Genomic DNA, 27884 nt, shown 5'->3' on the forward strand with positions numbered 1-27884 from the left:
GAAACAGTTTCATTAAGCAAAGAAACATTCTACCAGATAAAGTGAACAATTTGTGCAAAGCCTCTCTCCTTGTCCAATCACGAGTAACAGCGCGAAGACCATGCAACATAGTTATCAACATTATTATAACCCATCATCTCCCAACCAACCTGAGCATGCATTTTCAGCAGGACCTAGCACCCTCTGCAAAACCCTCATACATATTATCAATTAGGGGACACCTGGACATCAACCTGTATTCAACCTCTTCCCAGGCCACAGACACTCTGGAGCCGTGGTCCTCATGGTCTTTACAGCTTTTGCAAAAGATGTCAAGCAGGCTTTGCAAAAGCAGAAATCCTCCATTTTGTCAGGTACCCAAAATGCCCAATATTATCAGCGAGAGGTATTTAAAATCACAGAATCGCAAAGGACTAGACTAGATAGATACTACTTCCATTGGAATAAGGGGCACTGCTGGGTAGGTGGGGGGGGAGGCAGATTTGGTTGCGGTATTCAATTAAGATCTATCTGAGAGTAAATAATTTGCAGGGCTGCGGGGAAAGGACAGGCAGTGGGATGAGTTTGAATGCTGTTGTATATAGTTTATAGACTCGAAGGCCAAATGTTCTCCATCTATGCTGTGTCTTTTCGGCAATCCTCTGGTAAATGGGATCCTTTAAATTATTATTGAGATAGACTATCTGCCTCATAATTCGCAAGTTACCTGTAGCCTATAATGCAGAGGACCACAATATTTTCCTCCAACATGGGAGGATAAACAGGATATTGATTACCTGTAAAGTTGGATGAAACGGTGGCAGATGGAATTTAATCCAAACAAGTGAGCTAATTCAATCTGGTAAGTCAAATTCTGGTAGGACATATAGAGTAACCGACAGCGGCCTTAGGAGTGTTGAGGTACAGAGAAACTTTGGGATGTAAGCCCACAGCTCCTTGAAAATGGAGGCACAAGTGGATAGGGTAGCGAAGAAGGCATTTGTATGCTTGCCTTCACAGGTTGAGGCATTGAGTATAAAAGTTAGAACATCATGTTGCAATTGCACATAACATTGATCAGATCACACTTGGAATATTGTATATATTTCTGGTCACCGCACGACAGGCTGGACATAAAAGCAAAAGAATAAGTGCAGACATGATTTATCAGGATATTGCCTGAATGGAAGCCGGTAGACATAAGGAGAGATTGGATCTGCTCGATTTTTTTCTCACTGGAATAGATGAAGCTGAAAAGTGACTTCAGATATTTTTTTAAATTATGAGAGTCTTTTTCCAGGCCTGGGGAGTTTAGAACAAGAAGAGCTGGGGAGTTTAGAACTTCTGTACATCAACGAGACCAAGCGCAGGGTCGGCATTCATTTCGCTGAACACCTCCTCTCAGTCAGCCTTAACCTACCTGATCTCCCGGATGCTCAGCACTTGAACTCCCCCTCCCATTCCCAATCTGACCTTTCTGTCCTGGGCCTCCTCCATTGTCAGAGTGAGGCCCAGCACAAATTGGAGGAACAGCATCACATATTTCGCTTGGATAACTTACACCCCAGCGGTATGAACATTGACTTCTCTAACTTCAAATAGCCTTTCCTTTCCCTCTCTCTCCATTCCCTCCCATTCCCAGTTCATCCACCAGTCTTACTGTCGCTGACTACATTCTATCTCTGTTCTGTCCACTCCCCTAACATCAGTCTGAAGAAGGCTCTCGACCTGAAGCGTCACCCATTCCTTCTCTGCAAAGATGCTGCCTGTCCCACTGAGTTACTCCAACATTTTGTGTCTACCTTAGAACAAGAAGAGACAGGTTTAAGCTGAGAGGGGATCTGAGGGTTAAGTTTTTAACAAAGAGGGTAGTGGTTATCTGGAACAAGCTGCCAGAGGAGGCATACAAATACAAGGTTTAAACAACATTTGGTTAGGAAAGGAACAAGGGGATATGGACCTAATGCAGACAAACGGGAATAGTATGGATAGGCATCAAGAGACATGGAGGTGTTGGGCGAAGGGCTCGTTTTGTGCTATACAATTCTATGATTTTAGAGGTTCTCTATCCACTTGAGCGAGTGCTCTTGCCTGGCTACAGTGTTTGCAGGGGAAACCTTGGGATTGCCTGCAATGCCATACCCTCCCATTCCCCTGTTGCCCCTAGAAATCTATTCCCCATGCTTGTGCTATTCATAATGCGGCAAACAGAACTGCATGCAATATTTCAAATGCGCCCTAACTAATGTCGTATAGAGGTGCATCACGACTTCCTGACACTTACATTTAATGCCCCAAGCAATGAAGGTAAGCGTACCATACAGCTTCTTCACCACTGATACGATTTAGATTGTGGACAGCTGGAGCCACTGCATTGATTGCAGCTCCCCATTGATTACAGGATCCCTATCCAAAAATGACCCATTTATTTCTAATTTGATTTTAACTAGAAATTATTAACAAAAAAATAGAGTGAATGGCCTTAGGGTATATTCCAACGGTCCACACTCCAAAGATAGACACAAAATGCTGGAGTAACTCAGCGACTCTGGCAGCAACTCGGGTGAAAATGGTTAAGTGATGTTCGTGTCGGGAACCTTTTTCAGATTGAATAGTAAGGAGAGGGAGAAAAAAAATGGAAGTGAAGAAAAGCAGGTCAAATCAGGGCCTGCAACAGACTACCTCAGGTAGTCTGTTGCTACGCAGATTGTTGGATAGACAAAGGTGTGAACCCAAGAGAGAAACATACTTAGGAATTTTGATGCTAGTTAACGGCTCGCCAATTTTGATTAAATAATTCTAGTGTGGCAACTTATCAAAAGCCTCTGAAAGTGCTAACACACTATTTCAACCACCTTGTCCTCATCTATCCTGCCAGTTACAACTTAAATTAATATTTTCCAAACATGCCCTCCTTTTGATAAATCCACAGTGACGTTGCTCAATCAATCATTACAGTTGTTTTCTAAGCACCCTGTAAACAATCCTTAATAATTAATTCCAGCATTTTCTCTACCATTGATGTTGGGCCAACTGTCTGCTTGTCTCCATTTTCTCTCTTCCTCATTTCTTAAATCACTGGGTAATATTGGTGTCCCTTCAACCTGTGGGAACTATTCCAGAAACAATAGAATTTTGAAAATAACACCAATGCATCCACCAGAACAAATTCCTTCAAAATCTGAGGATACAGTTAATCAGACTTTAAGGATTTAACACCATTTAGTCCCATTAAATTCTCCAACATTACTTATTACTCATGCTAAATTTTTCATCTCCCACTCATTCTAGCCCTGTAGTTTTCCATCATTTTCAGTAGGTTTTCTGTGCTTTATGTAATACACAAATTGGGATTTAATTTATTTGACATTTCCTTATTCCTCAATACAACTTTTCCTATTTCAATCTGTAAGGGATCTATGTATCATTAGTTAATGTTTGCAGTTAGCATATCAATGAAAGCTCTAACTGTGTGTTAAATATCTTGTTAGCCTTGGTTCTTCTTTGCAAATTCTGATATTCTTTCCAATCAGAGCATTAATGTTCATTTTTGTCCACATCATACATCTTTAACTACTCTTGATAGCCATAACTGGACCACTTGTCCTGCCAACGTGTGCCTTGAAGGAGAGAGAAAGCTTTTGGGAAAACAATACCAAATGAAAATGCAAACAATTTCTCCATTTCCTCCCTCAAAAGAGTAATGGAAATCTTCAAACTTATTATGTTCCTCAGGTCTGTACCCACTATACTCACATGCTTGGAGGGAGAAGTGTTTCTTCACGCTTCCTGGAGGTTTTGCTCCCAGAGCAGTGAGATCGTTTTCTCCAAGAAGATACTGTATTGATCGCAGCTGAAAGCAGGGATCGGCCAAGAGCACAACTGTTCCTCGTTGGACCCTAGAAAAAAGTACAAAATTAAGTACAATGGAGGGGACCTTGAAGTGATACAGTGCCCTCCATAATGTTTGAAACAAAGACCCATCATTTATTTATTTGCCTCTGTACTCCACAATTACATGTAGCAATAAATATACATGTGGTTAAAGTGCACATTGTCAGATTTTATTAAAGGGTAATTTTATACATTTTGATTTCACCAAGGAGAAATTACAGCTGTGTTTATACATAGTTCCCCCCATTTCAGGGCACCATAATGTTTGGGACACATGGCTTCACAGGTCTTTGTAATTTCTCAGGTGTGTTTAATTGCAGGTATAAGAGAGCTCTCAATGCAGGTATAAGAGAGCTCTCAGCACCTAGCCTTTCCTGAAGTCTTTCCATCACCTTTGGAAACTTTTATTGCTGTTTATCAACACGAGGACCAAAGATGTGCGAATGAAAGTCAAAGAAGCCATTGTGAGACTGAGAAACAAGAATAAACTGTTAGAGACATCAGCCAAACCTTAGGTTTACCAAAATCAACTGTTTGGAACATCATAAAGAAGAAAGAGAGCACTGGTGAGCTTACTAATCGCAAAGGGACTGGCAGTCCAAGGAAGACCTCCGCAGCTAATGACAGAAGAATTCTCTCTATAAAAGAAAAATCCCCAAACACCTAGACGACAGATCAGAAACACGCTTCAGGAGTTAGGTGTGGATTTGTCAATGACCACTGTCCGCAGGAGACTTCATGAACAGAAATACAGAGGCTACACTGCAAGATGCAAACCACTGCTTAGCCGCAAAAATAGGATGGCCAGGTTACAATTTGCCAAGAAGTACTTAAAAGAGCAACAACAGTTCTGGAAAAAGATCTTGTGGACAGATGAGACGTAGATTAACATATCAGAGTGATGGCAAGAGCAAAGTATGGAGGAGAGAAGGAACTGCCCAAGATCTAAAGCATACCACCTCATCTGTGAAACACTGTGTGGCTGCTGAAGGTACTGGCTCACTTATCTTCATTGATGATACAACTGCTGATGGTAGTAGCATAATGAATTCTGAAGTGTATAGACACATCCTATCTGCTCAAGTTCGAACAAATGCCTCAAAACTCATTGTCCAGCAGTTCATTCTACTGCAAGACAATAATCCAAAACATATTGCAAAAGCAACAAAGGAGTTTTTCAAAGCTAAAAAATTGTCAATTTTTGAGTGGCCAAATCAATCACCCGATCTGAACCCAATTGAGCATGCCTTTTATATGCTGAAGAGAAAACTGAAGGTGACTAGCCCCCAAAACAAGCATAAGCTGAAGATGGCTGCAATACAAGCCTGGCAGAGAAGACACCCAGCAACTGGTGGTCCATAAATTGCAGACTTCAAGCAGTCATTGCATGCAAAGGATATGCAACAATTACTAAACAAGACTACTTTCATTTACATGACATTGCAGTGTCCCAAATATTATGGTGCCCTGAAATTGGGAGACTATGTATGAACACCGCTGTAATTTCTACATGGTGAAACCAAAATGTATAAAAATGGCCTTTATTAAAATCTGACAATGTGCACTTTAACCACATGTGATTTTTTTCTATTACAAATCTCAAATTGTGGAATACAGAGGCAAATAAATAAATGATGGGCCTTTGTCCCAAACCTTATGGACGGCACTGTATTGCAGATTACTGGACTTGCAATCAATGTATTGTTCTTTCTCCTAGGACCCAGGTGCTCAGATTGGAGAGAAATGCGCCATTGGTCCCAATGTGACGATCGACCCAAGAGTGGTAATTGAGGATGGAGTGCGGATAAAGTGCTGCACAGTTCTGAAAGACTCGAGGATTCGCTCCCATTCCTGGCTGGAGTCCTGCATCATTGGCTGGAGCTCTGATGTGGGTCAGTGGGTAAGGGTTGTGAAGGTGAGTTGAAGGAGATCATGACCTATCGGCCTCTCCTGAGTGTTGTGCCCGCAAACCATGAAGGCCACAATCAGGCTATGGAAATGATTGTTTGTATCATTTTCCATAACCTTTGTAAAGACTATGCACTGCACAAACATTGCACTCGTGGTTCCCTATGTGGTCTGAAAAGCCCCCATGAATATTCACAGAGTAATTTATGAGCAAAACCATCCAATTTTATTAGATTGGTTGCTTGTTCAGTAATATGTAGCATATTTCTGTGCTGTATTAGTTTCTACAAGATGAGGATGGAGTATTAGATCATTTAGCACACTACACACATTCTATCGTCGACGTTGGATTTTGTCTATGGTACTTATGTACTCCACAATTACTGAGAACTATATTCTGCACCCTGTATCTTCCCTTTTGCTCTATTGTACTTGAGTTTGACTTCATTGTATTTATGTATTGCTTATCTGATTTGTTTAGATAGCATGTAAAACCATGCTTTCACCGTACCTCGATACACATGGCAATAATAAACCGATGCTCAAACATATACACAAATCTCTGTGAAACAATGGTATTCATCTTCCAGTCAATATGGATTTAAACTTCATAGGAGACAAAACATATCTCTTTAGTAAGCTACTGTGCAAAAACAGATTAATATACAACTGCAAGTAATCCGTTACTATTGAAAGGTTGTGTTGAGAACAGAACACATAGCTGGGACAAACCACGGAGAGTTTAAAATACCTACAATAGTGATCATTCTCCCAAATATATAGAAAGGTGAAAGGAAAGACAATCTATTTCTGGTAAAATCAATGGATATTTATTTGAAGGAGAGCACGGGCCCAAAGAAAATGACACAAAATCAATGCAGTAGCTTCCACAACCAGAACCTGTAGGTTTTTAAGTGCAGTACAATTGATTAAGAACAGAAGTAAGAAATTAGAATAAGAATCGGCCATTTGGTCATTCAAGCCTGCTCCTTCATTCATCATGATCATGGCTGATGTTCTCCTGTGCCACTTTCCTGCATTATCCCCACAATGCTATTGAGGGAGTGCAGCGTAGGTTTACAAGGTTAATTCCCGGATGGCGGGACTGTCATATGCTGAGAGAATGGAGTGGCTGGGCTTGTATACTCTGGAGTTTAGAAGGATGATAGGGTACCTTATTGAAACATATAAGATTATTAAGGGTTTGGACACGCTAGAGGCAGGGAAAATGTTCGTGATGTTGGGAGAGCCCAGAACCAGGGGCCACAGTTTAAGAATAAGGGATAAAGGGCCTGTCCCACTGCAGGGACCTAATTTGCGAGTTTAGAAGAATTTGGGCTTGACTCAAACTCGCAGCATGGTTGACACACGTGGTCCTAGGAGGTCTATGTAACTCTCCTTCATGCTTGAGAGAAGTTCCCGCATACTCGAGGCCTCAATTTGGTCGAGGAGTATTTTTTAGCATGCTGAAAATTGTCCGCGAGTAAAAATTGGTCGGCATGGGAAAAAAAAAATCGGTATTTTTTTTACTCGTAGGTTTAGTCGAAACAGGTCGTAGTTGGTCAGCATGTTATTCGTCAGTAATCGAAGGCAATAGAAGGTAATCGAAGGTAGTCGTAGATAGTGTTAGTCGAAGGTAGTCGAAGGTGGTCTTATTCACTCTCCACTATTCGGTGTCCAATTTTCCCGAAGCTAGTCTTCAACATAGTCGAAGGAGGTCGAAGGAGATCTTCTACATTGTCAAAGGAGATCGTAGGAGGTGTTCCACTTCAGCGATACAACAAGACCATGACACTTTTATAAACTCTCCCAAACTCTTCTAAACTCGGAAATTAGGTCCCCGCAGTGAGACAGGCCCTTAAGCCATTTAGAACGGAGATAAGGAAACACTTTTTCTCACAGAGAGTTGTGAGTCTGGGGAATTCTCTGAGGGCGATGGAGGCCGGTTCTCTGGATACTTTCAAGAGAGAGCTAGATAGGGCTCTTAAAGATAGCGGAGTCAGAGGATATGGGGAGAAGGTAGGAATGGGGTACTGATTGGGGATGATCAGCCATGATCACATTGAATGGCGGTGCTGGCTCGAAGGGCCGAATGGCCTACTCCTGCACCTATTTTCTATTGTCTATTGTCTATTTGTTGGCATCCAGAAATCTATCCACCGGTTTGGGATGACTTAGTCAGCCCTCTGGACAGGAGAATTCCAAAGTTTCATCATCTTCTGTGATAAGAAATTTCTCTCAGTCTCAGCCCAACTTTAAATTAGAGACAGTAGCCTTGGCTGAAGATACCCTCGTGAGGGGAACTCCCTGCATCCACAGTATCAAGCCCCAAAAGAATTCTGTGTATTTCAATTCTCTGAACTCGAGAGAACATAGGCCAAGTCTGCTAAATCTCCCTCATTTGGCAAACCCTATGAATTTGTATTGCTATATAGTAAGTGCATCCATTTACAGAAAAGGATACCAAAACTATTCAGTGCTTTGGCTCAGTCACACTAGAGCTCTGTAGAATTGCCATCAGACATCTTTACTCCTACACGCGAATCCTCCTACAGTAATAATAATAATAATAATACATTTTATTTATGGGCGCCTTTCAAGAGTCTCAAGGACACCTTACAAAAATTTAGCAGGTAGAGGAAAAACATGTAAGGGGAATGAAATAAATAGTAGAGACATGACTAGTACACAAAGTAAAGACAGAATTCAATACAAAACACAATATGAGGCAATTAATGCACAGATGAAAAGGGAGGGGGACGTGGGGCTAAGGATAGGCAGAGGTGAAGAGATGGGTCGAGGCGGGATTGGAAGATGGTGAGGGACACGGAATTGCGGATCAGTTGGGGGAGGGAGTTCCAAAGCCTGGGAGCTGCCCTGGAGAAGGCTCTGTCCCCAAAACTGCGGAGGTTGGACTTGTGGATGGAGAGGAGCCCGGCTGATGTGGATCTGAGGGACCGTGAGGGTTGGTAGGGGGAGAGGAGGTCAGTGAGATATGGGGGGGCCAGATGGTGCAGGGCTTTGTAGGTGAGGATCAGGATTTTGTAGTTGATCCGGTGGGAGATGGGAAGCCAGTGAAGTTGTTTGAGGACTGGAGTGATGTGATGCCAGGATTTGGTGTGGGTGATGAGTCGGGCGGCTGCGTTCTGGACCAGTTGGAGTCGGTTGATGTAGGTGGAGCTGATGCCAAGGAGAAGTGAGTTGCAGTAGTCCAGTCGGGAGGAGATGAAGGCATGGATGAGTCTTTCAGCAGCGGGAGGTGTGAGAGAGGGTCTGAGTTTGGCGATATTGCGGAGATGAAAGAAGGAGGTTTCAATGACATGGCGGATGTGAGGCTCAAGGGAGAGGGTGGAATCAAAGATCACGCCAAGGTTGCGGGCCTGGGGAGATGGGGAGACAGTGGTGCCGTCGATGGTGAGAGTGGGGTTATTGATTTTGCTGAGTGTGGCTTTGGAGCCTATGAGGAGGAATTCTGTCTTATCGCTGTTGAGTTTGAGGAAATTATGTTGCATCCAGGTTTTTATAGCTGACAAACAGGAGTTGATATGGGAGAGGGGGGGGCTTGTGGGGGGATTTGGTGCCGAGGTAGATCTGGGTGTCATCAGCGTAACATCCAGGTTGAAGTGGCGGAGTATCTGACCAAGGGGGAGGATGTAGATGATGAAGAGGAGGGGGCCGAGTACGTAGCCTTGGGGAACGCCTTGAGTGACTGTGGCTGTAGCAGAGGTGTGGTTGTGGAGAGAGATGAAGTGGGATCTGTTGGAAAGGTAGGAACGGAGCCAGCTGAGTGCAGAGCCTTCAATGCCGAGGTCTTTGAGTCTGGTGAGCAGGATGTTATGGTTCACTGTATCGAAGGCTGCGCTCAGGTCGAGGAGGATGAGGATGTTGAGGGAACCAGTGTCAGCAGAGGTGAGGAGGTCGTTGAGGACTTTGAGGAGAGCAGTTTCTGTGCTATGGAGGGGGCGAAAGCCAGATTGGAGGGGTTCAAGTAGGTTATACGCAAGGAGGTGGGAATGAATGAAGTAAAGACTAACAGACCATTTTCCTTCCTAACTATTTGCTGTAACTGCACATTGCCTCTCAGTTACACGTTGAAGGACCCTCAAGATCATTTGAACACCAATGCCATCCAATTCCTCACCATTTAAATAAAACTCAACTTTTCTGCATCAAAGTGGATAGGTTCACATTTTTCACATAATATATTGTATCTCACTACATTCTTGCCTACTCATTCAGCTTGTCCATATCCCTCAGTCTCTTTATATCCTCCTACCAAATCACAATCCAATCTGGCTTGGTATCATCATTAAACTTGGAAATGTAAGGTTTGTTCCCTTGACCAAATTGTTGATAGTGATCATGAAAAGCTCTGGTCCAAGCACTGATTGCTGGCGGCACTTGACTGGTCACATCCTGCCAACCTGAAAACAACCAATTTATTCTCACTCTTTGCTTTCTGTCCAATAACCAATCATGTGGATAGATGTCAACTTGCAATTGCTACAAAATCATTCCACTAATGAAACTAGTCCCATCAAGAATTCAGTCTGGTCCATTTGGAAAGAAATATCCTTATTTGTCCAAGTACACATATTATGCAAACGTCAAAGACTGCCAAGATGAAGCAAATACTTTGCAGCAGGTGTACTTAGCCTTTTTTACCACTTTCCCCAACATTCTCCTGTCAATTATTCACGGACCTGCTTCACAATTCAAGCTATGGTGCCCAGTGTTATTTTAAAATACACTAGACCAAGCGGGACCCGTTGGGCCCCTTTGCCCCAATGCAATAATCCACCACTCACCCATTCTCCCCAACTCAACCCGTTTCCACCACTCACTCATTTCCCCAACGTAAACTGTTCCCCCAACGCAATATTGCACCACTCACCCATAGCCCTCTACTGCACAGGGGCTGTTCATTTTGCCCCTGCAAATTTCAGGTCCCGGACAGAAGTAGGTTCTTGAATCACATTGCAAAACCCTACCTCAGCATTGAACTTTGCACTACTATGGCTGCTCTCCTTATTTGGGTGTTTGCACAATCGTGGTCTAGTTGACATAGTTGACATATTAATCTTTAATAAGTTTTCCAGGTGAGTCAGAGGTTCACTTGCACCTCCTCCAACCTCATCTACTGCATCTGCTGTTCCAGGTGTCAACTTCTCTACATCGGCGAGACCAGGCGCAGGCTTGGCGATCGTTTCGCTGAACACCTCCGCTCAGTCCGATCGTCTATTTATCGTTTATTCTCGTCAACATGAACAAGCATATCATGAGGTCCTTGCAAACTTCAGGTCCCGGACAGAAGTAGGTTCTTGAATCACATTGCAAAACCCTACCTTAGCACCACAGCCCACACCGGATACACTGGTGCCAGTATACCATATGATGGTTATCTGTTGTGGTAAAAGGAATGGAAACCAGAGCTCTGTTTAAATGGTGAGATTATTGAAGACAGCTGCACAGAAGAATTGGTGTGATGTTGTATGTGAAGTGGCAAAAAGTAGCACTTAGCAAGTAATTGTGAGGGTAGATGAAACATTGCCTTTGTTCCAAAGGGGATAGAGAATAAAAATAAGAAGTATGTTTGTACCCATTGGAGGTGTTGGGGAAATCACAGCAGGAGTATTGCAGACAATTTGGATATCTTTATTTAAGGTGTACTTGCATTGGAGGGAATTCAGAGACACTCACTTGATTGATTCCTGGGGTAAAAAGGTTGTCTGATGAGGAGAGACTTTAAACTTTAATATGCTTGAATATATGGCAATAAAACTCGACCACTTGATTTTGAAGCATTCATGCATGGTGGAGGTATAATGTACTCATAGAGTGATACAGTGTAAAAACAAGCCCTTCGGCACAACTTGCCCACATGTCCCAGCTACACTACCTGCTTTTGTTCCATATCCCTCCAAACCTGTCCTATCCATGTATCAGTCTAACTGTTTCTTAAATGTTGGGATAGTCCATGCCTCAACTACCTCCTCTGGCAGCTTGTTCCATACGCCCACCACCCTTTGTGTGGAAAAAGTTACCCCTTAAAAAGTTACCGCTTAAAAATACTTCAAACAAAAAACATTGAAATCATACTTCTACAATGCACTAAAAAATAATTTTAATACATCAAATTTCAAAAAGTCCCTACCGTCCCCCCACTTGGTTGCTCCACTCCCTCGCCGGGTACCCCCTAAGGCCAGTGATCAGTGATCGCTCAGCCTCCCCACTTTCAAAAAACGCTCCGTGGCCCCTGGTTCAGACGGCGAGCACTGCCAGTTGTGAGTGGGGAACTGAGGCCAGTTGTCCGTGATGTCTGGATCCCAATGCTCAGCACTTCGTGTTTCGGAGTTGGCTAATGTTATTGATTTGTAATTAGCCTGATTTGTAATTAGTTGACAAAACCTTAATTTATTAATCCGGAATATCTTGGGGGATGGGATAAGTGTAATATTAAAATGACATGCAAGGTGTCAGGCTGTCTGTCACAACATACAGCTCCGATAACCCATTATTTCCTTCAGTTAAATATTGGGAAGGTAGCACTATTGTCATTTGCCACTCAACTATTATGTTTGTTTACCTTACTGACTGTTTCTAACCCCCCCCCCCCCCCAAATTCCTTTGACAGGTTGAATAGAAATATCCCCAATCTCGTTGTTTTATTAATTGAACACGTAGATGAACATCCTCAAGGAGTGTAATCAGATGGAAACTGATTCAGATGCGATGTTTAAGAGATTCAAAGAAGGGGCATATTTTAAAGGAATGACAGAGATACTTGCAGGGGAATGTGTGACGAGGTTATTATTTGTCTTTAGTTTTAGCTTGAACCAGGACATCTGAAGATTCAAAGTTTAATATAGTAATTGTGCTGATACTGACTCCAACCAACCACGTAATGAATATCATCCATTCCGGAGGTTTTATTTTTCTGATGCCATTTAAACCACTTGGATTTCAATCACTTCAATGTTAAAGATATTGGCAATGGGGAGCATTGGAACAAAAATATGCCCTCGGTACATATTAACCGTAATACAGGTGCACAACCTTTTATCCGAAAGCCTTGTGACCAGACACTTTTCGTAATTCGGAATTTGTCGGCCTTCGGAATGGAAATTTTTTAGCGTAGATTTTAATGGCTGGCTCAGTGGTAGAGCGCTCGGCTCATATCCGCAAGGTCGCGAGTTTGCGCCTTGATCCCGGCAGTTCCTCGGTCGCGAGTTTGAGTCTTCAATGTAGTTTTTTCTTGCAGAATAAATGTCTGTATGAAATGCAGTGTGTTGAATGAATTCCTGAATTTGTAAATGTGACCGCAGCATTGAATCACCTCTCGCACTCATGTCACCCTAGCGGGGCTACATGCCCTTAGGCGGCCTAAGGCGACATTTTCACACTCTTATATCCGTGTGCAGCAGAGGCGACGTGCGTTTGGCGCCAAACGTGAGCTTTGGTGAGCTTTGGTGTGCAGACGACATCCTGGAAAAAATGTCCGGTTTCTTCCAGGTAGGCGATATACCCTCCCGGGCAATATACCCTCCACTTCTCTTTTATGAAGAGGATTTAGTTCCCCTTTCTTCCAGGACCGACTGGAGGTTCCGCTGTCACCTCTGCGGGCCACCCTCGGTGAACGCTCACTCAACTTTGTCTTGGGATTCCTACTCCCGCGCAATGTACCCTCACCTTCTCTTTTATGAAGGGGATTTAGTTCCCCTTTCTTCCAGGACCGACCGGAGGTTCCGCTGTCACCTCTGCGGGCTGCCCTCGGTGAACGTCCTGTCTCCCTGTCCCTGGGATAGTAGGGGGCGATCAAACAGCACAATACCCCCCTCCCCCTCCAACTCCAGAGGAATCCACTCCCCGATGGGCCGCTACAGCGACAAGTGGCAGTTCGCCCACAGCCCGAGCTGCGCGATCCCAAGAACAAGACGTACCTTGCACACCATCAGCTTCTGCCCATACGGGGAGCGTGTTCCTCTGGAGCTGGGGCTGGGCTGGAGTTGCTGATCTGGGATCTCCGTGCTTGCAGTGGGCCTGGGGGTCGGTGTCCCGATGAGGGGGCACAGCTCGGGCTGTGGGCGAACTGTCGCCGTAGCGGCCCATCGGGGAGCGGCTTCTGGTGGTCCTGACGTCTCCGGCCAGTTTGCAGTTTTCCTCTGGAGTTGGAACGGGGCTGGGCTGCTGCTGGCTGTGGGTCTCTGGGATTTCCGTGCTTGCAGTGGGCCTGGGGGTCGGTGTCCCGTTGGTCCTGACGTCTCCGGTGACTGGCACTGACCTGCTGGCATTGCCGACATGAAGACAGTGCAAAGCCCCCGCGCCGGTGCAATGGGCGGGGAGCTGGAGAGGGGAGGGAAGGGGTCACACACATGGCCGGGAAGCAGAGGGGTGTAGGTGGGGAGAAACTGAAGGGAGCGACAATCTGCTGCTGCCTGCCCGCTGAGTTAAAAAGTTCCCACGCAAGACTCACGATACACTGTGTATCGTGAGTCTACCGTGGGAACTTTTTAACTCAGCGGGCAGGCAGCAGCATATTGTCAATTATTAACCCTCCCGCGCAATATACCCTCACCTTCTCTTTTATGAATGGGGATTTAGTTCCCCTTTCTTCGAGGACCGACCGGAGGTTCCGCTGTCACCTCTGCGGGCCGCCCTCGGTGAACGTTTTCAAGGACCTTTCTTCAAGGACCGAAAAAATGTCCGCTATTCGGAGGTTTTCGTTATTTGGATCTTCGGATAAAAGGTTGTGCACCTGTATAATAATGTATGCATAATGTACCACAGAAAATATTATGCTCTCACATTAACACATTTAATAGAATAATATTGCTTAAATATATAGTTATTAGACTTTGCATTTTGGAAAAGTCCCAGCTGAGAGGAAGACAGCAAAATACTGAAAATATTGGGGGTGAAAATGACTTCAAGACAGTTTGTTAGGAAAATGAAGGAAATTATAACAGAATACTTATACAGCTCCTTCAAGAGCGTTTGGGGAAATTCATGTTGAGACAGCATAATATCATGCCGCAAGAGTAAAAAGTGATTAAAGGTTTGTTTCTGAATTTCGCAAGGATAATGAGGATAATGGTCAGGAGGCAGAAAGGCCCTGCAAACTCTACCTTTCGCAGGAATGGTGACGGATATGTTTATGTTGTGTACGCTGACTCGTTAAGGATGAATGTGTTGCTTGAAAACTGGAAAGGCAAAATCTACAAAAATTCACTGTGCCTCATTGATTCCGCAATTTCATGCAGACCGACAATTTGTCCTGAATATTTTGGTAAAATAGCCCAGTCTGTCTCATGAAATAATTAAGAAAGAGATGAAAGTACTAAAAAAGGGATTAACGATTGGAAAAATACCCGGAAGGGCTAAGAATAGAAGAAAATTAATACTGATCATATTGGTAATTTATAGTAGGGAAAGGCAATTTAAAACAATGTGAAAGAAAATGGATAATAACTCGTTGGTAAATACTAGGAATTCTGAATGGAACCACCAGCACTTGCATGCTAAAGTGGAAGTAACCCTAGAATATTTGTCAAATGTCAGTGAACCAAACATGGAGTCCAGCTGCAAGTTCCTGCTTGCTGAACTCCCAGGATCTATGCTGTGGAAACTGATTGGATCCTGTACCAAGTTTGACCTGGCAAAGGACCCAAAACATAATTGATTTCAACTCGGACTGAAGGACTGCAGATAAAAAGCAAAGTCAAATGCAGGTTGTTTAATTATTTAAGTCTGGTTTAATGGCTGTAATTATTTGTGTTGATTTAAGTCCTATATATTTTTAATATTTTAAAGCATTTTTAACAGTTTAAAAAAAATATCTCCAAATAGAAAGATCGTGTTAAATAGGATTCAATGATTATTGTAGGTTTTGTGATTGGAATTGTATAGGTGTGACTTTGCCAAGTTTTGGGGGCAAATTCCTCAGTGCACCACTGGAGACCCTGCTTTCCCGCAGACCATGCTACTGGATTCCTGGATGCTTTACGTCAGCAAAGTAGATATTTGGGAGACTTCAGGCAGTGAGTCCAGGCCCGGAGGATGTGGCTCATTATATTCCACTGAATAAGACAAGAGAAACCAAATACTGACAAGATACCATGGATGATTGACAATAACTTGCCATTATGAAGTTAAACATAGCACAAAGTCGTAAGGCAAATTGCAGATATCAAAGTTTTAAACCCAAGTCAAAGAGGACATTATGAAATATATCAAAAACCTCTCCCTATAGCTCAGGCCCTCCAGTCGTGACAACATCCTCATAAATCTTCTCTGCACTCTTTCTAGTTTGACAATATCTTTCCTAAAAATGGTAACCAAAACTGAACACATACTTTAAATGTGGCCCCACCAATGTCTTATACAACTGTAAGATGACCTCCCAACTTATATACTCAGTAGTCTGACTCATGAAGGCCAATGTTCCGAAAGTCTTTTTGGCCACCCCATCTTTCTGTGATGCCACTTTCAAGGAACTCCTGCACTCCTGGATCCCACTCCTATTTAACACTCCTCAATGGACTGCCATTCACTGTGTAGATCCTACCGTTGTTAGACTTCCCAAAATGCAACACCTCACATTTCTCTGGATAAAACTCCATCAACCATTGCTCAGCCTATCTGCCCAACCAATCAAGATCCTGCCACAATTTCTACTGTACTGTAGTTTCTGCAGTATATTCTTCTGTAATATACAGTAATTTATACTGTATAACTATGAATAATTACTAATGCTGAAAAATCACAATAACATATAACTAATCCTTATCCTGTTGAGTAATCCTAAATGTTGATGTTAAAGTGAGTCCCTAATGCTAATCAATTAACAGTATCTTTGCAATTACAGCACAACCTTTGAAATAACTTAAAACCCTTGACTTTTGAACAATTTGGAAATACTGTTAATTCTTCTGTTGTGGATAAAATTAACTTAATCGAGCTAATTTAGAGATAGAGTTTATTTTCTATTTAAGCTAAGGTGTTTGCATCATCTGAGTAACTACAAAATATATCACCTTATTCAAGAAACTCAACCAATCTCCTGAGAAATGCACATAGCAGTTATAGAAGAAAAATATGCATTAGTATACGATTTGTTTGATGTGAAGATGTTCTTTGTGCCTCAGACAATAAAAAACATTTTGCAATGCAGCCACAGGTTATAGCTATAGCCATAGGTTATGTTGGAAACATAGCAGTCAGCTTGCACACTGCCAGGTATCACATACAAGAAGGAAAGATAATAATACCTGCTTAAGTGTTAATGATTGAGGGCTAAATATTGACAAGGACTCTAAGGAAAACTCTGTTCTGCTGTGATTGTTCCCCTCAATCCACTGAGAAAATTGGGACCTTTGTTCCTTACTTTATCCAGACATGATAGATAGATAGATAGATAGATATAATTTATTGCCACACAACCAGGGTTGGTGGAAATTTGGGTTGTCAGCAGCAGTACAATAATAAAGAACACACAATAAAACTGTAACACAAACATCCACCACAGCATTCATCACTGTGGTGGAAGGCACAAACATTTGGCCAGTCCTCCTCCATTTCCCCCCCGTGTACAGGACCAGAGTCCAGTCAGTCCAGGATCGGCTCTTCCTCACCGGAGACTGCGGCTTTAGATTGTTGTAGGCCGCAGGCCGGCGGTCGAGATTTAAAGTCCCCGCCGCGGCCAGAAGCACCGTAGACTGCAGGGCCGGCGGTCGAAGCTCCCCTCCAGGGGTGATGGTAAGTCCATGCCGCACCCGCGGTAGAAGTCGGCCGCGGGCCGGCAGTGATGGCTTCTTCTTCCCCCGGGTCCCCCCCGTTGAGGCGATCCAGGCTTCCGATGTTGCGACCCCGCCGGGTGATGGTAAGTAAGTCCCGCGGCCGAATCCAAGCTCCGCGAACGGGCCGGTTCAAACTTCGCGGCCCGGGGCGGTCGAAGCTTCCGAAGCTACCACCCTCCAGTCCAGCGGACGAAGCTGTCGTTGCGGGAGCTCCGGGAAACAGATCATCAACCTGAGACCTGCGAGCTCCCGACGATGTCGTTCCCTGGGCCCGCGGCCGAGCCTCCGAGGCTCCGAAGTCGGGTCGCCGCTGCCGCAACGCCACCACAGCCCCGAAGTCGGCCAGCCTTGCGTTGGAAAGTCGTGGCTCTGCCTCCGGAGCCTCGAGGTCGGTCCCAGTTGCAGGCCGCCAGCTCCGCGATTAGGTCTCAGCGCAGATGGAGACGGGGGATACGACAAGAAAAGGTCGCATCCCCCCGAAGGAAGACATGTGACAATAATAAGCCAATTGTAGTAAATCCTTTCATTTGAGATTCTCCCACTAGTGAAAGAATCTCGGTGTCTACCTTAATAAGCATCCTCACTCAGCATCTCATATGTTTCAATAGGATCACCCCTCTATTTTTAATTCCAAAGAATACAGACTCCATAAGTCGAACCTCTTAATAGGAAAAACTTCATCTTATGAATTATCCTGGTGAATCACTTTAGGAATTGCTTCTAATGTTTCCAAATCCTTTCTGTCGTGGGGGGGGGGGGGTCTAAAGTTGTATATGGTCTCATCTTGTGCAATTGTAAAAAAAAAAATCCTATTTCTAAACTCCACATTAGAAGCAGTTCAGAGAAGGTCTATTAAATTAATATATGGAATGGATGGGATGTCTTTTAGGAGGTAAAGTTGGACAAGCTGGACCCATATTCACTACAGTTTAGAGTAGTGAGAGGGGTTTTCAATGTAAGATCCTGAGGGGTGCTGATGGTGGATATAGGGTGCTGATGGTGGATATAGAGAGAATTAATCTTCTTAAGTAGAATACAGAACCCATATGTCAGACCTCTTAATAGGAAAATCCTCTCATCTTATGAATTATCCTGGTGAATCACTTTAGGAACTGCTTCTAATTTTTCCAAATCCTTTTTTTTGTGGGGGGGTTCTAAAGTTGTATATGGTCTGTGTATGATATTAGGTTCATCTTAGGGCAGGCAGATCACCCATGATGTTTTTTTTGAATGGCTCTTAATTTGTATTATCATGTGTAGCCTCTGGGAAACTATGGTTAAAGTTCAGTAGTACTTCTGTGATAATCAGTAATCCTCAGTTATTTCATTTGTAGATTTGTCAAGCATGTATCTGTAGGGAGATATAGCATGTCTATTCCACGTAGAGCGAACAACACTTCATGTGTCGTTTGCAGCAGTCTAGCTCTGAATCAAACAGTGGTAGATTCATGTCCCATTCTATAGACTTGAATACAGGATTAATTAAAAATGTCATAGTTAGGGACTCGTTGGGAACAAGTGACCACAATATGGTCGAATTCCATATTCAAATAGAAGGGGAGCAGGTTGAAACTCAGGCTAGGGTGCTTAGTCTAAATAAGGGGGATTATGAAGGTATGAGGACTGAGCTGATCAAAGTTGACTGGGATAGCAGACTCAAGAATAAGACGGTACATGAGCAGTGGTGTACGTTTAAGGATCTACTGTATAACCTTCAAGAAAAATTTATTCCTATGAAGAAAAAAAGGGGTAAGGGTAAGAACAGTCAGCCATGGCTCAGTAAAACTATAAAGGATAGTATTCGGCTGAAGGCAAGGGCATATAAGGTAGCCAGAGGTAGTGGGAGGGTAGAGGATTGGGAAGCATTTAAAGGTCAGCAAAAAGTAACTAAGAGATTAATTAAGACGGGGAAAATAGGCTATGAGAGGAATTTAGCGAACAACATAAGAACTAATAGTAAGAGTTTTTATAGCTATATAAGAAGAAAAAGGGTGGCTAAGGTGAACGTTGGTCCATTGGAGGGTGAGACTGGAGAGTTGTTGGTGGGGAACATGGAAATGGCAAAGGCATTAAACGAGTATTTTGTATCGGTCTTCACCATAGAAGACACAAAAAATATTCCAACGCTGGATAAACAGGAGGCGGTAGGAATGGAGGAGCTAAATACTATTAAGATCACCAAGGAGGTGGTATTAGGGAAATTAATGAGACTGAAGGAGGATAAATCCCCTGGGCCTGATGGATTACATCCAAGGGTCTTGAGGGAGATAGCAGTGGGGATTGTGGATGCATTGGTGATAATTTTCCAAAACTCCCTGGAGGCAGGAACGGTCCCAGTGGATTGGAAAATGGCCAATGTAACACCTATATTTAAAAAAGGAAGTAAACAGAAGGCGGGTAACTATAGACCGGTTAGTCTAACATCGGTGGTGGGTAAAATGTTGGAGACAATTATTAAAGAAACACTAACGGGGCACTTGGATAAACATGACTTCATCGGACAGAACCAGCATGGTTTTGTGAAGGGGAAATCCTGTTTAACGAATCTGCTCGAATTCTTTGAGGAAGTAACAACCCGGGTGGATAAAGGGGAACCGGTGGATGTGGTATACTTGGACTTCCAAAAGGCTTTTGACAAGGTGCCACATAAGAGACTATTGCTAAAAATAAAAATTATGGGATTGGGGGTAATATATTAGCATGGGTAGAGGATTGGCTGACAAATAGGAAGCAGAGAGTGGGGATAAATGGTTCATACTCGGGATGGCAACCGGTAACTAGCGGGGTTCCGCAAGGGTCGGTGCTGGGACCCCAGTTGTTCACAATTTATATAAATGATTTGGAGGAGGGAACCAAGTGTAATATATCAAAATTTGCGGACGATACGAAAATGGGAGGGAAAGTAGGGGATGAGGAGGATAGGAAGAGTCTGCAAAAGGATATAGATAAGCTAGGTGAGTGGGCAACAACTTGGCAGATGAAATTTAATACTAATAAATGTGAAGTCATTCACTTTGGGGAAAAAAATGATAGGGCAAGTTATTTTCTAAATGAGGAGGAGCTGCGTTGTAATGCAACGCAAAGGGATCTAGGGGTATTAGTACATGAATCACTAAAAGTCAGTATGCAGGTGCAACAAGCAATCAGGAAGGCCAATGGAGTTTTGGCCTTTATTGCTAGGGGGATTGAGTATAAAAACACGGAGGTCTTGCTGCAGCTGTACACGGTATTAGTGAGACCACATTTGGAATACTGTGTACAGTTCTGGGGTCCATACTTAAGAAAGGATGTACTAGCCCTGGAGGCAGTGCAGCGAAGGTTTACAAGATTGATTCCTGCAATGAGGGGATTGACATATGAGGAAAGGTTAAGTAAGCTGGGACTCTACTCTTTGGAGTTTAGAAGAATGAGAGGCGATCTCATTGAAACGTATAAGATCGTGAGGGGCCTTGATCGGGTGGATGCACCGAGGATGTTCCCAATAATCGGGGAGGCTAGAACTAGGGGAAATAGTTGCAGAGTGAGGGGGGGCTCTTTTAAAACTGAGATGAGGAAGAACTTCTTCACCCAGAGGGTGGTTAGTTTGTGGAATTCACTGCCCCAGGGAGCAGTGGAAGCAGAAACGTTAAATATATTTAAGTCAAAAATAGATGGTTTTTTAGCTGCCAAGGGGATAAGGGGCTACGGGGAGAGGGCAGGGATATGGACCTAGGTATGGTTAGTATAGTAGACCTGAGTGATCTCCTGGACAAGTGTCGATCGCCTGGATTGGGGTCGGAGAGGAATTTCCCGGATTTTTTTCCCGAATTGGACCTGGGTTTTTATCCGTTTTTTTGCCTCCCCCAGGAGATCACGCGGTTCTTGGGGTGGAGAGGGGTGATAGCGGTATAAAGGGGAGGGTAGTGTCTTGTGTTCTGTGTCTTGTGTCTACTGTTTGTGGGTAAGTGTGTCTGTTTGGTGTTCAGCCATGAGTGAATGGCGGTGCGGGCTCGACGGACCTGGTGGTCTACTCTCGCACCTACTTTCTATGATTCTATGATTCTATAAGAATGTGAGCTGTCATTTCACTGCAATATCGAGGAAGTCCTGCATCATGTAGGGGGCGCTCCTCTGTGTGCAGCCATGTCAGCAGCGCGTCAGTTTTTCCAGCTTTTTTTTATTTTTTAGTATGTTTTAAAGTATGTATTTAATGTTTCTTCGTGTGTTTTGTGTGGGGGGTGGTGTGGGGGGGTAAGGGGGAAACCGCTTCGGTCGCCTCCTCCATGGAGAGGCGACTTTTTCCAGGTCGCCTCCCCCGTGGCCTAACATCAAGGATCGACGCGGCCTTTCCCGGAGACGTGCCCGGGGCTTCAGCGGCGGGCGCTGCGTGGACTCTCGATGTGGAGCGGGTGATCCCTCGCTGGAGGGGAGCGCTCCGTTTCGCTGACCCGGGGCTGCCGGCAGCCTGAAGTCGCAGCCTGAAGCCGCGGTCTGCAGAGCTCCAGCTGGTGCGGCGTCTACCTCGAGGCTCCGGAGGCAGAGCCACGACTTTCCAACGCAAGGCTGGCCGACTTCGGGGCTGTGGTGGCGTTGCGGCAGCGGCGACCCGACTTCAGAGCCTCGGAGGCTCGGCCGCGGGCCCAGGGAACGACATCGTCGGGAGCTCGCAGGTCTCAGGTTGATGACCTGTTTCCCGGAGCTCCCGCAACGACAGCTTCGTCCGCTGGACTGGAGGGTGGTAGCTTCGGAAGCTTCGACCGCCCCGGGCCGCGAAGTTTGAACCGGCCCGTTCGCGGAGCTTGGATTCGGCCGCGGGACTTACTTACCATCACCCGGCGGGGTCGCAACATCGGAAGCCTGGATCGCCTCAACGCAGAGGGAGAACAAGGAGGGAAGAGACAAGGACTTAAGACTTTTGCCTTCCATCACAGTGAGGAGGACCTGGTGGACTCACTGCGGTGAATGTTAAATCTGTGTTTATTGTGTGTTTTGTTATTTTATTCTATGTTATAACTGCATGGCACGAAATTTCGTTCAGACTGAAAAGTCTGAATGACAATAAAGGATACTTTACTTTACTTATGTATCGAGAGGCACCAAAACCTTAATTTTGTTTGTTAAGCAGGCAAATAAAACCATACATGAGTACATCAGGTGGCATAAAATCAGAAATAAACAGAGTGCAGAATGTAGTATGACAGTTAGAGAAAATGCAGATTTAAAAAAGTGCAAGGGCCTCAACAAGGTAGAATGGAAGATCAGAAATTCATCCCTAACATATGTGACATCTGTTCAAGAATCTGAGAACAGCAGGGAAGAAGCTGTTCCTGAATCTGGTGTAACATGCTTTCAAACTTTCATATCACCTGAGTGACGGGAGAGGGGAGATTAGCGAATGAGCAGGAATGAGTGGTCTTTGATTTATGTTGGCTGCTTCCCTGAGGCAGTGTGAAATGTCGATGGAGTCGTCCTGAGGCAGTGTGAAATGTAGATGGAGTCGATGGGGGGTGGCAAGAGCACGAGTTTGTTTTGAATGATGGACTGAGCTGCATTCACCAGTCTTTGCAATTTCTTGGGGTCTTGGACAGAGATGTTGCCAAACTAAGTTGTGATGCATCCTGATCTTGCTTTCTTTGGTAAGAGTCTTGGAGACATGCTGAAATTCATTTTCTTCTGAGGAAGTAGAGACTTTGCCGTGATTTCTTGGTCTTAACGCCAATGTGGTTGGACTGACAAATTGTTGGTGACATTTACACCTAGCAACTTGAAGCACTGAATTTCCACTTCAGCAATATTGATATAGACTGGAGCATGTACTCCAACTGCTTCTTGAAATTGATGTCCAACTCCTTTGTTTTTATGACTTTGAGGGAGTTATCGTCTTGAAACTATGCTACTAAGTTCTCAATCTCCTTTTTATACTCCATCTTGTTTGAGATCCTGCACAATACAGTGGTGCCATCTGCAAACTTGTAAATGGAGTTAGAACAGAATTTAGCTGTATGGTTAGAGTGTCAAGGGAGTAGAGTAAGGTGGTGAGAATACATCCTTGTGGTGCGCCGTAGGGAATGTTTTAGTCACCTATTCTTTCTAATTGTGGTTTGTATGACAGGAAGTCAAGGATCCAATAGCAAAGAGGGTTGCTGAGTTCAAGGTCCAGGGGTTTGGAGATAAACTTGATTGGAATGATGGTGTTGAAGGCACTGCTATAATCAATGAATAGGAGACTAATGTAGTTATCTATGTTATTCAGGCATTCCAGGGAAGAGTGAAAGTCCAGGGGGAAGGCGTCTGCTGAGGACCTGTTGTGGCAGTAGGCAAATTTCAATGGATTAAATGTGTAAGAAGGAACTGCAGATGCTGGTTTACACAAATATAAATACAAAAAGCTGGAGTAACTCAGAGGGTCAGGCAGCATCTCTGGAGAAAAAGAATAGGTGATGTTTTGGGTTGAGACCCATCTTCAGCCTGAGAGTCAGGAGAAAGGAAAACAAGAGATATAGAAAGTAAATTGAACAAATGAATGAAAGATATGCCAAAAGCAACAAAGATCAAGGAACGAAGGAGCCCTCAATGGTCCATTATTGGCTGTGGGGTAGGTAATCATGAGTTATACAGAAGGTGTAACTCAACAGGACAGTGAAACTAGTACGACGACTAGGGTGGTGGAGGGTTGGGGAGACAGGTGATGCAAGGGTGACTTAAAGTTAGAGAAATCATATTCATACTACTGGGTTGTAAGCTGCACAAGCAAAATATGAGTTAACCAGGGAGTTGTGGCGGGAACGGACTCTGTGGGAGTTAGGGAGTGAAGGCGGCGAGTGGAAATGGTGAGTGGAGATGGCTGGTGTAGGCGACGAGTAGAGGCAGTGAGTAGAGGTGGATAGTGGGGGGAAGCTAGTGTGGGCAGTGAGTAGAGGCGGCAAGTGGAGACGACAAGTAGAGGCGGCGTGGGGGTGATGAGTGGAGCAGCAAGGTGGCAACTTGAGATAATAAATAAGGTAGTGGGTGGAGGTGAGGGGATGGAAGTGGAGCATCGAGAAGTTGTGATTAAGCTGCGTAAGGGTTGTGCATGAAGCAGAAAGGCCATGGAGTGTTGTATAAGGGAATGTGAAGCACAGTGATCAAGTCCTTTCTGTCTTTAAATGTTTTTTTAGCAATTTCAGATTCTGGGTAAGTACAGCTAAAATAAAATATTTCTCATGACTGGTCCTTAGATGTAGTTTGGTTTGTAAATCTTGTGCTCCCTACAAAAACATTATTATTATTCTACCATTATTGTAAAGAAAGTCAGATAAACTGGCATTATGAGCCACGTATGTTTTGAGTCTGGTCACAAGTATCAGAGGTGTCACAAAATGCTGGGTGATGAAGTAGTAGAGTCCAACACTTTGAATGAGCACTTTCTGTCCACTCCCCTGCTCTTTCACCACAACCCTGACATGGTTTAACTTTTCAGCAATACATCACATCCCATTTTTGCAGTTATTATTGTATCTGGTTCCTCCATTTTTTCGGGCAATGCTTTCCCAGCCACAACATCAGATCAAGTGAATAAAATTATCTTCTAATCCATGGCTCATTCACCACCTCGAAGGCATGTTGATGAATGGCTTGTTATGTACACTCTGTGCTGAAAGTCTCTTAATCAATTTTTAATAAAAGTATGCTGAGGATTTCTGACAGACAGGTGCCCAAGAATTCAATATAGGTATATTTGCTATAATTAATCAAATAGGAAGCTATTTGGCCTTTCAAATCTCCGGCAGGTCATGGAGCAATCTAATTCCCCCACTAATGTTCCCTGTTACTATTCTCTCCACATTGCTGTCAACTTCCCCCAGATTTCCCCCAGAGTCTACCACTCATCTATTTACTGGGGGCAATTTACCGTGACCAATTAACCTACGACCAGCACATTTTGTGATGGAAGAGGAAGAGAGCACCTGGAGAAAACTCATTCAATCATAAAGAGATCATGCAAGCGGAGTACAATCAGCACTAAATGTCAAGACTGAGCCCGGGTCATGGCTGCAGCTCTACCAGCTGAGCTGATATATGAACTGTTAACATAATTATAAATCCAAGCTCCTACAGCTTTTCAGCGCAGCCGGTGCATCGTTCCGTTATTTAGACAACTGATTCTGAGTTAAATCTGCACTCTCTTCTGGGGCTCCTGCTACATTTTGTTTTGGAATTGCCTCTCCTGGTCAATTTGGAGGAATTGTGCTGGACTCTACAATTTAGCTGCAGTATTATAAGATGAAGGATATTTGTGTAGTTGCAAACCGATGATCATCAGCATCATGATTGATGCAAAGATGAAAAGGAGTAAAAATAACTATAACCTTGTCTATCCTTGCATTCTTTTATTAAACTCCTCTGAATGTCATTGGGAATGGGTCAAATATTTAAGAGACATCACAGAGACAATTGAGATTACAGCCAGTTTCACGTTACAGGATATATATCTCACTGATATAGTACAGAGCACAGTTATTGCTAATTCATTAACCTTCAATTTATGAGCCAAATTTAGGTGAAAATTATACAGCACAGCACTACAGAGAATGAAGCTATTATGGTGATACATAAGCCATTAAGATGGGAGGTGAATATATTCTCCTTCTTCACTTGAAAGGACCCATTTTATAGTGGAGCAAAAAACAAAATGCTGGAGAAACTCAGCAAGGCACGCAGCATCTGTGGAGGGAAATGGACAGTCGACATTCCATTTTCCTATCACTGATGCAGCCTGGCCCGCTGCGTTCCTCCACCATTTTGCTTTTTGCACCAGATTCCAGGATCTGCAGATTCTTGTATCACCATTTTATATTGATCTAAATTACTGAGCAAAGCAACTCAATTCACTATGAATTTATGTCCTCAATATGTAATAACATATTGTAAAGCTATGACTTGGGAATTTACTCACATCAGATTTCCTAATCCTACCGATAATTTCTTAAACCGACTAAATGAAAGTCGTATTGTAAATGTACAAAACAAGCCAACACATAGATGCTGCTGCACCCGCTGAGTTTCCCCAGCAATTTTGTGTACCAACACACAGACTAACTTGTAAATGGCTATAGATGCATAGGTTCCTTATCATTCGGTCCCTATTACCTGACATATTTGCCGTGTGCAATTCCATTTGGGTTCCAAGGGATATTTGTGCCTTTATAATTTTTCTGACTACTTCTCATTAGCCCTTGGAGGGCAGCTGAAGTGTTTTTGAACTCCACCCTGGAACAAATATGACGTGAATATTCAATTTTCTTTAAATTTCCATAGAGGCCCGAGCTGTGTTGAGGTTGAGCATTGTATGCTGGCAGACCTACCCTGTGTGCCAATATGTTTCTACATAAAATGAATTCCTATGTGCTGCAATATTTGTGCCCAATGTGAAAAGAGGAGGACTCTCCAAATGTTTCACTGCCAGTTAGGTTTTATTTTGAGGTATAGTCCGTAGGGTATTAATCAATTTGTAACAAAATCCAACAATTACAATTTGATAATGATTTGATAAACCTAGTAATGATTTTCTTGAGGGATGTACATTGATCAGAGTAGTAGGAAGACCGTCAAAATATAGGGACTTTTATACAAAGTGAAAGGGCAGACTGTGTGTTATCTTGTCATTCACTTGAAAGATAGAAATTTCAAATGTTCAATAATCCCTCAGATTATCTGATCAAATCCCAGCAATGGAAATTGAACCCAACCCAAGTTATTCAGGGAGGTGAGTGGTGCCAACTGATCCACAACTGACATTGTGACAAGGCACATGAAGCAATTCCAATAATTTCTCAGTGGTACTTGTATACAATCATCAGCAGCCTGCAACAAGCAGATCAAAGCCTTTGCTGCAGCAGATGCTGCTTTGGTGCAGTGGAACCTCTTCTTGCTGAAACAACAGATTCCCAGTGATAAACAATAACCTTCTGATGCAAAGAAACAACATATGTTGTCAGTGACTCTATGACCCCAAATGACCTGGGCTCTGTGGCATCGTTCACGTGTCCAAACATTCCACATCATTGTAATCATAAATGCACATGTTGTGCAATTAGCAGAATGTGAGTTGCAATGTATAGATTTGACATTAGTAATAGCCCCACTGTTGATTCCACTATGACAATGATGTCTCCCTCACTGTTTTATATGGGTATTAAACCCAAAACAACATTGACAGAATTCGGAGGATAGCCTGTTCAACCTGAAGTTCTGCAAAACATATTCAGAAGGTAATCCATTCAACAAGAAGCACCATGTTCAGAATTTAACGTCCAAGATTGTGTACAAGTCATAATAGAAACGAATACT

At 43.6% G+C, this 27884-nt stretch overlaps 1 protein-coding gene across 4 annotated transcripts in view; it reads right to left on the reverse strand.

Annotated features, from left to right (window-relative positions):
* Window positions 1–27884, reverse strand: part of rnf123 (ring finger protein 123) — a 204342-nt gene that overhangs the window by 18241 nt on the left and 158217 nt on the right. For all 4 annotated transcript variants that reach the window (XM_033036858.1, XM_033036859.1, XM_033036857.1 and 1 more), the window contains exon 36: window positions 3736–3878. In XM_033036858.1, coding sequence (XP_032892749.1) covers window positions 3736–3878 — 143 coding nt within the window. The remainder of the gene's footprint in view (window positions 1–3735; window positions 3879–27884) is intronic.

The sequence above is a fragment of the Amblyraja radiata genome, chromosome 18, assembly GCF_010909765.2.
Source record: "Amblyraja radiata isolate CabotCenter1 chromosome 18, sAmbRad1.1.pri, whole genome shotgun sequence".
NCBI lineage: Eukaryota > Metazoa > Chordata > Chondrichthyes > Rajiformes > Rajidae > Amblyraja > Amblyraja radiata.